The sequence below is a fragment of the Somniosus microcephalus genome, unplaced genomic scaffold, assembly GCF_052327205.1.
Source record: "Somniosus microcephalus isolate GS21.2 unplaced genomic scaffold, FLI_Smic_1.0 unresolved_chr4, whole genome shotgun sequence".
NCBI lineage: Eukaryota > Metazoa > Chordata > Chondrichthyes > Squaliformes > Somniosidae > Somniosus > Somniosus microcephalus.
Window position 1 is genome coordinate 45,512,143 of NW_028225182.1, and position 10,727 is coordinate 45,522,869.

General features: G+C 52.7%; 1 protein-coding gene across 1 annotated transcript; it reads left to right on the forward strand.

Annotated features, from left to right (window-relative positions):
- The first annotated feature begins 4,232 nt into the window (after positions 1-4,232).
- LOC147090681 (SPRY domain-containing SOCS box protein 4-like) lies at positions 4,233-9,226 on the forward strand. Its single transcript, XM_085977451.1, has 2 exons — positions 4,233-5,029; positions 9,005-9,226. Exons 1-2 carry the CDS (start codon positions 4,360-4,362, stop codon positions 9,169-9,171), a joined length of 837 nt encoding a protein of 278 aa, XP_085833577.1. The 5' UTR covers positions 4,233-4,359; the 3' UTR covers positions 9,172-9,226.
- Positions 9,227-10,727: the final 1,501 nt, after the last annotated feature.

The following is a 10,727-nucleotide window of genomic DNA, read 5'->3' on the forward strand; positions in this document are numbered from 1 at the left end:
GTCCCATCAATTTTCCTAACGCCATTTCCCTACAAATACTGATTTCTTTCAGTTCCTCCCTCTCGTTAGTCCCTATGTTCCCTGGCATCTGTGGGAGGTTATTTGTGTCCTCCTTTGTGAAGACAGAACCAAAGTATGTATTTAGTTGGTCAGCCATTTCCTTGTTTCCCATTATAAATTCCCCTGATTCTGACTGTAAGGGACCTACGCTTGACTTCACCAATCTTTTTCTCTTCACATATCTATAAAAGCTTTTACAGTCAGTTTTTATGTTCCCTGCTAGCTTACTCTCATATTCCATTTTCCCTTTCTTAATTAATCCTTTTGTCCTCCTTTGTTGACTCCTAAACTGCTCCCAATCCTCAGGATTATTGCTTTTTCTAGCCAATTTATATGTCCTCTCCTTGTATCTTATGCTATCCCTAATTTCCCTTGTTAACCACGGTTGAGTCACCTTTTTTGTTTTATTTTTATGCCAAACTGGGATGAACAAATTCTGTAGCTCATCCATTCGGTCTTTGATAGTTTGCCATTGCCTATCCACCGTCAACCCTTTGAGTGACATTCCCCAATCAATCCTACCCAACTCGCTCCTCAGACCATCGTAGTTTCCTTTATTTAAATGGAGGACCCTTGTCTCTGAGTCAACTACTTCATTCTCCATCTTAATGAAGAATTCGATCATATTATGATCGCTCCAACCCAAGGGGCCTTGTACAACAAGATTGCTAATTAATCCTTTCTCGTTACATAATACCCAGTCTAAGATGGCCTGATCTCTGGTTGGTTCCTCGACATATTGGTCCAGGAAACCATCCCGCAAACACTCCAGGAATTCCTCCTCCACAGTATTGTTACTAATTTGGTTGGCCCAATCTATATGTAGATTAAAGTCACCCATGATGACTGCTGTGCCCTTATTGCACGCTTCTTTAATTTCCCTTTTAATGCCATCCCCAACCTCCGCCTTACTGTTTGGAGGTCTATATACCACTCCCACGAATGTTTTTTTCCCCTTAGTATTTCTCAATTCTACCCATACAGATTCCACATCATCAGAGCTAATACCCTTCATTACAATTGTATTAATCCCTTCTTTAACCAGTAATGCTACCCCACCTCCCTTTCCTTTTTGCCTATCTTTCCTGAATATCGAATACCCCTGGATGTTGAGTTCCCAGTCTTGGCCATCCTTGAGCCACGTTTCCGTAATCCCAACCAAATCATATTCATTTACCTCTATTTGCGCAGCCAATTCATCCACCTTATTACAAATGCTTCTCGCATTAAGACACAAAGCCTTCTGACTATTACTCTACTCGCTTCCTTTACGTTTGTTTTCGAACTTTTATTTATACTACCTTTTCCACCTTTCTCTTTCTATTTCTCCTTCGCTCTATATAAATTATTTCTCTCTCGGTCTTTCCCTTTCCTTCTCTTTCTTTCACTCCAGCTCCTTCTCTGTCCCTCTTTTGCTCTCTAACTCTCCCTCTCTGTCTGTCTACCTCTCTCTATCGCCCTCTGTCTCTCACTGACCGACTCTGTCTTCGTCTCTCTCTCTCTCTCTCTCCTTCACTGTCTATATCTCTCTGGCCTAGAAATTCGGTATAGCCGCGTTTGGGGCGCTAGTCCTGGCGATGCGCAAAGTTTAGCGCTAGGCGCAATTTAGCGCCACCTAGCGCGATATTGGGTTGCAGCGCCCCTAAAGGTGATTGCGGCGATAAATCAGGCGCTGCACGCTACTCTTAAGGCGCTAACTCGGCGGCGCAACCCAATTTCGCGGCGGCGGGGCGCAGCGAGGGTGCTGTCAATAATCACTTTCCCTGAGACACTGGCGCCGGCCAGCTCTTAAAGGGGCAGGTCAATTGGCTTCACCAGACACACTCACTGCCTTGTAGGCCTTCAAAGCGGTGGGAGCCTACCTGTGGCGCAGCAGCCTAGCAAGACATGGAAAGGGTGAGGCAGAGGGCGGAACGCCTCACTGATGGGGCATTGGATGCTTTGGTTGGCGCAGTGGAATCAAGGCCAAGGAAGATGGTCGGAATGTGATTTATGTTTTGGACAGTCTCCCGGTGTGAGAGTCAAGTTGCCATAGCTTTCTCATGTTTGAAGGAACCACATTTTGTGTAATGAAACACTTTCTTCATTTACAATGGCCATGCCTTCTATTTACATGCATCTTGCCCTTCACAGGCTTGGGGGTATCAGACCGGTTCCATTCCTGTTCTTGGAATGGCAGCAAACATTCCATGAGAGGGGCCTAGAAGCTACTTCTGATCAGCCTCTGATGCGCAGCCTGAGAAGAGCCACTCGCGTAGAAGTTCAGGCCAGCAGGCATCTTCTCAGCCACCAACAGAGATGTCCTGCACCTTATCTGAGGCTGCAGATCTGGCTGAAGCAGCTGGCACAGCTCAGTCACCACCTCCTTTCTAAATCGCAGCCTTCTGACACACTGCTCCTCCGGCATGTTCATGTAGGAAAACTGATGTCGGAAAACCCTGCCAACGTATGGTCTGCTGTGGCGACGTCTGTTGGCCCTCCTCCGTCTGGCCATGCCCGCCCCCCTCTCCCAGCGTCTCAGTGCCCTTTCCAGATGATTCAGCAGCAGGACGTTCCCCTCCAATGCAGCCCCCATAATAAGTGCCCACAGGAAGGTTCCCCGTTGTCAAGGCTCACCAACAGCAAGGTGATGGTCAGAAGGCTGAAGATCGTCTGCCTGCACTGGCTCAGTGGTCAAATGGCTCTGAGTGTGCAGCTCAGCAACTCTTTGTAGCTCTCGAGGAAGTTGTGCTCCAAAAATGGCTGCCGCTTTTAAACCACACCAGTCCCCTTTAAATAACGCTCCTCCAGCCCGAGAGCGACCTGGTAAGGTCCTGGTAAGCTGTCACTATTAGCGCCAGGCGCTACGGAGGGGGGCGCCACTGAATTTCCGGTCCAGGGCGCCCAAAAGGCGTTGCACACTCAAATGACTTCATAATCAGCCTGCGCCCATGAGCGGGCGCTAAGATTTAGCGCCGGCGCTAAATGCATGCTCAATATGGGGCGAGGCGCTAGTCGTCCTGCGCCCACCCGAAAATTGGCTAGCGCCCCACTTCTCGGCCTCTTTAGGCGTTAATCGGTGGCGTTAACAACCGAATTTCTCCCCCTCTGTCTCTCCCTTCCTCTCTATCTCCCTTTCTGTCTTTCTCTCTATCTATCTCAGTCTCTCCACCTCTCACTTTAGTTCTCTCTGTCACTCTACCTCCTTCTCTCTGTCTCTGCCTCTCCATCTCTCTTGCCTTCTCTATCTCTCTCTCCTCTTTCTCTCTGTCTCTTTTTCTGTCTATCTCTGGCTGTCTGTCTCTCTCTCTGTCTGTCTCTCTCTCCTTCTGTCTGTCCCTCTCTGTCGATCTGTCTGTCTCTCTCTCTCTGCCTGTCTGCCTCCCTGTCTAAATGTCTTTTCGTCTCTGTCTGTCTGTCTCTCTCTGTCTATCTGCCTCTCTCTTTCTCTGTCCCTGACTCTCTGTCTGTCTGTCTCTCTCTCTGTCCCTGTCTCTGTCTGTCTGTCTATCTCTCTCTCTGTCTCTCTCTGTCTCTCTCTCTGTGTGTCTCCCTCTCTCTCGGTCTCTCTCTCTCTGTCCCTGTCTCTCTGTCTGTCTGTCTCTCTCTCTCGTTGTCTGTCTGTCTCTCTCTCTCTGTGTCTGTCTGTCTCTCTCTTTCTCTGACTCTCTCTGTCTCGCTCTCTCTCTCTCTGTCTGTCTCTTTCTCTCTGTCTCTTTCTCTCTGTCTCTTTCTCTCTCTCTCTCCCTCTGTCTCTCTCTGTGTATGTCCCTGTCTCTCTCTGTCTCTCTCTCTCTCTCTCTATCTCTCTCTCTCTCTTTATCTCTCTCTATCTCACCGCTGGCCCCTAGTTGCAGACTCAGTAACCCTGGAGCCTCCGCCTCTTGCACAACCCGCACAGAGACGCAACTGTCAGCGACAGAACAAACCGAACCAAGCCGCGGTGAAAGAGAGAGACTGAGAGGGTGAGTGGATGACGTTGGCGGCTGGCCTTCTGTTGTTGAGTGGGAGGCAGTGACAGAGTGTGGGGCAGCCTGAGAGCCGAGAGCCGCAGCAGCCCGTGCGTAATTGGCGCTGATAAATGTGATAAAATATATACATAAAAGTTAGAACTTGTGCACATTTCAGTTGCAGCTCAAATCCTTTCGAAACTACCTTGTGAATTTAGTTGAGAGAACGAGGGGGGGGAAAAGAAGACACTAAACTGGCAATTTATTAGTTTAAGTTTGTGTCCAAAGGATTTCGGAGTTTCTGTTGGCTGAAGTGGAAGAGAGAGAGAGAGAGACAAAAGTTTTGTTTCATTTTCGGACCGTTTTGAGAATGGGTTTGACGTTGTTCAAATCTGTTGAGGAGGAGCCTGTGAACCAGGGGGTGCATCACTTTCGGGGGCTGGGGGTCCCCAGACCGGCCAGTCTGGACCTCCTGCTGGATCTGCCCCCGGCACCGATGGAGGTGCGGATCCGCCACGGCTGGAGCAGCTGGGACCGCTCGCCCAACGTGCATCCGGCGGCGGAGAGTGGCGGCGGACTGACGGTGCGCCGGCGGCCGGTGGCCGACAGCACGGACTGCGTGCGGGGCCAGGTGGGCTACCGGCGGGGGCTGCACGTCTGGCAGCTGGGCTGGCCGCCCGGCCAGCGGGGCAGCCACGCCGCCGTGGGGGTGGGCACGGCCGGCGCCCGCCTCCACTGCCCCGGGTACCAGGTGCTGCTGGGCAGCGAGGGCGGCGAGTCGTGGGGCTGGGAGCTGGGCAGCAACCGGCTGCACCAGGCCGGCAGGGCGGGGCGCCGCTACCCCACCGGCGCGCCGCTGCCCGTGCCCGAGAACTTCCTGGCCGTGCTGGATTGCGACGAGGGCACGCTGAGCTTCCTGGTGGATGGGGAGTACCTGGGAGTGGCCTTTGACGGGCTGAAGGGCAAGACTTTGTACCCCATGGTCAGCTGCGTCTGGGGCAACACCAGCATCACCCTTACCTACATCAACGGGCTGGACAGTAAGTGGGCAAGAACACGTACAACCCCTGAGGGGGGTTTTGGGTTTCCGCGCAGTGCCAGCTGTCGGAGGGGCAGTACTGAGGGAGCGCCGCACTGTTGGAGGGGCAGTACTGAGGGAGAGCTGCACTGTCAGAGGGGCAGTACTGAGGGAGCACCGCACTGTCGGAGGGGCAGTACTGAGGGAGCGCCGCACTGTCAGAGGGGCAGTACTGAGGGAGCGCTGCACTGTCGGAGGGGCAGTACTGAGGGAGCGCTACACTGTCGGAGGGGCAGTACTGAGGGAGCGCTGCACTGTCGGAGGGGCAGTACTGAGGGAGCGCCGCACTGTCGAAGGGGCAGTACTGAGGGAGCGCTGCACTGTCGGAGGGGCAGTACTGAGGAAGCACCGCACTGTAGGAGGGGCGGTACTGAGGGAGCACCGCACTGTAGGAGGGGCGGTACTGAGGGAGCGCCGCACTGTCGGAGGGGCAGTACTGAGGAAGCGCCGCACTGTCGGAGGGGCAGTACTGAGGGAGCGCCGCACTGTCGGAGGGGCAGTACTGAGGGATCGCCGCACTGTCAGAAGGGCAGTACTGAGGGAGCGCCGCAATGAGGCAGCATTTTAAAGCATCATTTTTTAAAATCTATAACTGTTGTGCTAAGAACTATTCCTCGATAAATCTAAGAGTGGTAACTCGCTGCAGTTTGATTAATACGCGGCTTGTCACAAAACAAAGTAAGCACTTTTTATAAATCACAGTGGCAATTGACAACCTGCAATTTTAAATGACTGGAAATGATTTTCCTAAAACTTATACCGAACTATGTTCTAGTTAGATTGGGGAGCAGCGGTCAGTTCCTCCAGTAAGTTTAAAATAAAATGACTTTCCAAAGCTTTTAAAGGGACCTGTTAGTGTCCTTACGCCCCAAAAAAGACGCAGCTTAATTTTTTGCCGCCTCCTCGGAGGCCCGCAATCGAACGCAGTTAGCGGAAATGTGCCATGGTGATTAATTTATTCGGGGGCGGCGTTTTTTAAAACTAGTGCACAAAATCACGGAAACGCAAGTTTCGCCGGGCGCTATTTCCGCTTGAAACGCCGCCATCTTTTATGCCGATTTCACGCGCCTTGCGCCGAGAATGCCGGCGCAATCGAGCGGAAACTCCCGGCCAATCAGAATCTTCCGTCGCTTAAGAGTGCGGTGCACAGTTTTGGTCTCCATATTATACTGGAGACGGTGCAAAAAAAAAAATTGACATGGGTGATACCAGAACTGAGAGGTTATAACTATCAGGAAAGACAGAACAGGCTGGGGCCCTTTTCTCTAGAAAAGTGAAGGCTGAGGGGTGACCGGATTGAGGCCGTTAAGATTATGAAGGGGTTTTGATAGGGTAGACGTAGATAAGATGTTTCCACTTGTGGGGGAGACCAGAACTAGGGGTCATAAATAGAAGATAGACACTAATAAATCCAATAGGGAATTCAGGAGAAACTTCTTTACCCCGAGAGTGAGAGAGTGAAAGACAGAGACAGAAAATGACAGAGAGAGAGTGAGAGAAACAGAGAGAAATAGAGAGACGGAAAGTGAGAGAGACAGAGAGATAGAGTCAGAGTCAGAGACAGAGATATCGAGAGTGAGAGACAGCAAGTGAGAGAGACAGACAGACAGACATATAGAGTGAGAGGCAGAAAATGAGAGAGAAACAGACAGATAGGGAGAGTGAGAGACAGAAAGTGAGAGACGGACAGAGAGAGATATGGGTGGGTGTGTGTGGTCGTGAAGTTGACTAGTAACCATGGGCAGTGAGAATTTAAATTCAGTTTAAATAATCTGGATATAAGAAGCTGGAATCAGTAAAAGTGACCGTGAAGCTGTCGGATTGGCATAAAAAATACCCTGTAAATGGCCTTGATGATAAACCTGGCCTATATGTGACCCCAGTCCCACGGCAACGGTTCGGACAGGATGAGGGGGCAGGGATTCCAGCAGAGCCACGAATCGACAACACTGGCCCCTTTCAGTCAGACACGGGGCATTCACCTGACTCCACACAAGTCTACAGGATTAACATGTTGGGCCTCAGCACCCACCCGGGGTTAGGGTGGGCACACCGACCAGGGTAGCATCTGGGGGGAACCGCACACACCCATCCCACCCCACCACCCCCGGGGGTCCGCACCCTCAGGGGAGTGAGAGAACAGCAAGGGGGTCAGATCTCGGCCTTCACCCCTTGGTCGATAAGCTGCTGGATTGCCCGCCCTGAAATTCAGCCCAGGGAAAGTCTAAAGCTGTGAGCAATGACGCAGGAGGCTGGATAGCAATATGTTAAGATTCCGGCCTCTCTTTTAAGATGAGGGTGGGATCGGTGTGAGCAGGGGAGGGGGACGGGGCGAGCGCCAATGGGAATGCGGGTGTCAAAAAGACAACACTAAAAACATGAGGTCAGGTCAGGCCTGGGCCGCCTGACCCGCGGGCCCTACCGGGAAAGAGCGAGCCCACGGGTGACGAGGCGACGCCCGCCGTGATGCCCCGGGCGGTCGAATAGCCTGCCGGTGTGGCAGCCGGCGCCCTAGCCGAGTTCCAGGAGGGTGGGCGATTGGGCAGATGCATGACAGATGCAGTCTAATGTGTATAAATGTGAGGTTATTCACTTTGGTGGTAAAAACAGGAAGGCAGATTATTATCTGAACGGCAATAGATTGGGAAAAGCGGAAGTGCAACGAGACCTGGGTGTCCTTGTGCACCAGTCGCTGAAGGTAAGCATGCAGGTGCAGCAGGCGGTTAAGAAGGCAAATGGTACGTTGGCCTTCATAGCAAGAGGATTCGCGTACAAGAGTAAGGATGTCTTGCTGCAGTTGTACAGGGCCTTGGTAAGACCACACCTTGAGTATTGTGTGCAGTTTTGGTCGCCTTATCTGAGGAAGGATGTTCTTGCCATGGAGGGAGTGCAGCAAAGATTCACCAAACTGATACCTGGGATGGCAGGGATGACATAGGAGGAGAGATTGGGTCGATTAGGCTTATATTCGCTAGAGTTTAGAAGAATGAGAGGGGATCTCATTGAAACTTATAAAATTCTAACAGGACTAGACAGACACCCAGGTCTCGTTGCACTTCCCCCAATCTATTGCCATTCAGATAATAATCTGCCTTCCTGTTTTTGCCACCAAAGTGGATTACCTCACATTTATCCACGTTATATTGCATCTGCCATGTTTTTGCCCAATCACCCAACCTATCTAAATCATGCTGGAGTTTCTTGGCATCCTCCTCACAGCACACACTCCCACCCAGCTTTGTTTCGTCTGCAAATTTGGAGATATTACATCTAGTTCCCTTGTCTAGATCATTAATATATATTGTGAATAGCTGGGGCCCTAGCACCGATCCCTGCGGTACCCCACTAGTCACTGCCTGCCACTCGGAAAAAGACCCGTTTATTCCAACTCTTTGCTTTCTATCTGCCAACCAGTTCTCTATCCAAGTCAATACCTTGCCCCCAATCCCATGTGCCTTAACTTTACACGCTAATCTCTTATGCGGGACCTTATCGAAAGCCTTCTGAAAGTCCAAATACACCACATGCACTGGTTCTCCCTTATCTATTTTACCAGTTACATCCTCATTTAGGCCTGCGATGAGGAGGAATTTCTTCACCCAGAGAGTGGTGAACCTGTGGAATTCTCTACCACAGAAGGCAGCTGAGGCCAAATCATCATTAAATATATTCAAGAAGGAGTTAGATATATTTCTTATAGCTAAAGGGATATGGGGAGAAAGCAGGGCCAGGGTACTGAGTTTGGATGATCAGCCATGATCTCATTGAATGGCGCAGCAGGCTCGAGGGTCCGGATGGCCTACTCCTGCTCCTATCTTCTGTGTTTCTATGGAACAGCGGGTGGGGGAGGAGAAGAGGGAAAAGCGGGGGGAGGGTCGGAATTGCGGCGTTAAATTGGAAGGATCCCTTGCTGAGGGGAGGTCTCTCGTGTCCACAGGGCAGCCGCTGGCTCTCGCCGATCTCTGCCGAGGACGCATCCGACGGGCGCTGGGCCGCGATCGGATCTCGCAGGTCGAGTCGCTACCGCTACCCGCCACAGTCAAGACGTATTTACAGCACGCCGGAGAGAGGGAACCAGACCATCAAAGTGCGAGCACCAGCTGAACGCCAAACTCATTACTTCTACATGTACTGTGAAATAAAACTTTTGATAAATATTCCAGATTGACGAATTTACCTTCATTTCTCCGAGCCCTGCCCGCGCTGCCAGGCCCCCTCTCCTGAAGGCTCCACAGCCAGCCTCGCAACCAAGGGCCGCCCCGCTTTAAAAGCTCGAAGCCTCTCCATTTCGGTGGGGGGTTGGAGAATCTCCATGGTGACGGCAAGACTTCCGCCCACCTCTCCTCCCTCCGGACCAGCCCTGGCGGAATTCGCAGCTGGTTCAGCATCAGAATAGTTTTGTGTTAGTCCGTAACAGTGTGAGAGGATCGGGAGTGTGTGAGGATCAGGAGTGTGTGGGGATCAGGAGTGAGTGAGGATCGGGAGTGAGTGGGGATCGGGAGTGAGTGAGGATCGGGAGTGTGGGGATCGGGAGTGTGTGGGGATCGGGAGAGAGTGAGGATCGGGAGTGAGTGAGGATTGGGAGTGAGTGAGGATCGGGAGTGTGTGGGGATCGGGAGTGTGAGGATCGGGAGTGAGTGAGGATCGGGAGTGTGTGGGGATCGGGAGTGAGTGAGGATCGGGAGTGAGTGGGGATCGGGAGTGAGTGGGGATGGTGAGTGTGAGGATCGGGAGTGTGTGGGGATCGGGAGTGTGTGAGGATCGGGAGTGTGTGGGGATCGGGAGTGTGTGAGGATCGGGAGTGTGGGGGGATCGGGAGTGAGTGAGGATCGGGAGTGTGTGAGGATCGGGAGTGAGTGGGGATCGGGAGTGTGTGGGGATCGGGAGTGAGTGGGGATCGGGAGTGTGTGACGATCGGGAGTGTGTGGGGATCGGGAGTGTGTGAGGATCGGGAGTGAGTGGGGATCGGGAGTGAGTGAGGATTGGGAGTGAGTGAGGATCGGGAGTGTGTGGGGATCGGGAGTGAGTGAGGATCGGGAGTGAGTGGGGATCGGGAGTGAGTGAGGATCGGGAGTGTGAGGATCGGGAGTGTGTGGGGATCGGGAGTGTGTGAGGATCGGGAGTGTGTGGATCGGGAGTGTGGGGATCGGGAGAGAGTGAGGATCGGGAGTGAGTGAGGATGGGGAGTGAGTGAGGATCGGGAGTGTGTGGGGATCGGGAGTGAGGATCAGGAGTGAGTGAGGATCGGGAGTGTGTGAGGATCGGGAGTGTGTGGGGATCGGGAGTGAGTGAGGATCGGGAGTGAGTGGGGATCGGGAGTGTGGGGGGATCGGGAGTGTGGGGGGATCGGGAGTGAGTGAGGATCGGGAGTGAGTGGGGATCGGGAGTGAGTGGGGATCGGGAGTGTGAGGATCGGGAGTGTGGGGAGATCGGGAGTGAGTGAGGATCGGGAGTGTGTGGGGATCGGGAGTGTGGGGATCGGGAGTGTGTGAGGATCGGGAGTGTGTGAGGATCGGGAGTGTGTGAGGATCGGGAGTGTGTGGGGATCGGGAGTGTGTGAGGATCGGGAGTGTGGGGATCGGGAGTGTGTGGGGATCGGGAGTGTGTGGGGATCGGGAGTGTGTGAGGATCGGGAGTGTGGGGGGATCGGGAGTGAGTGA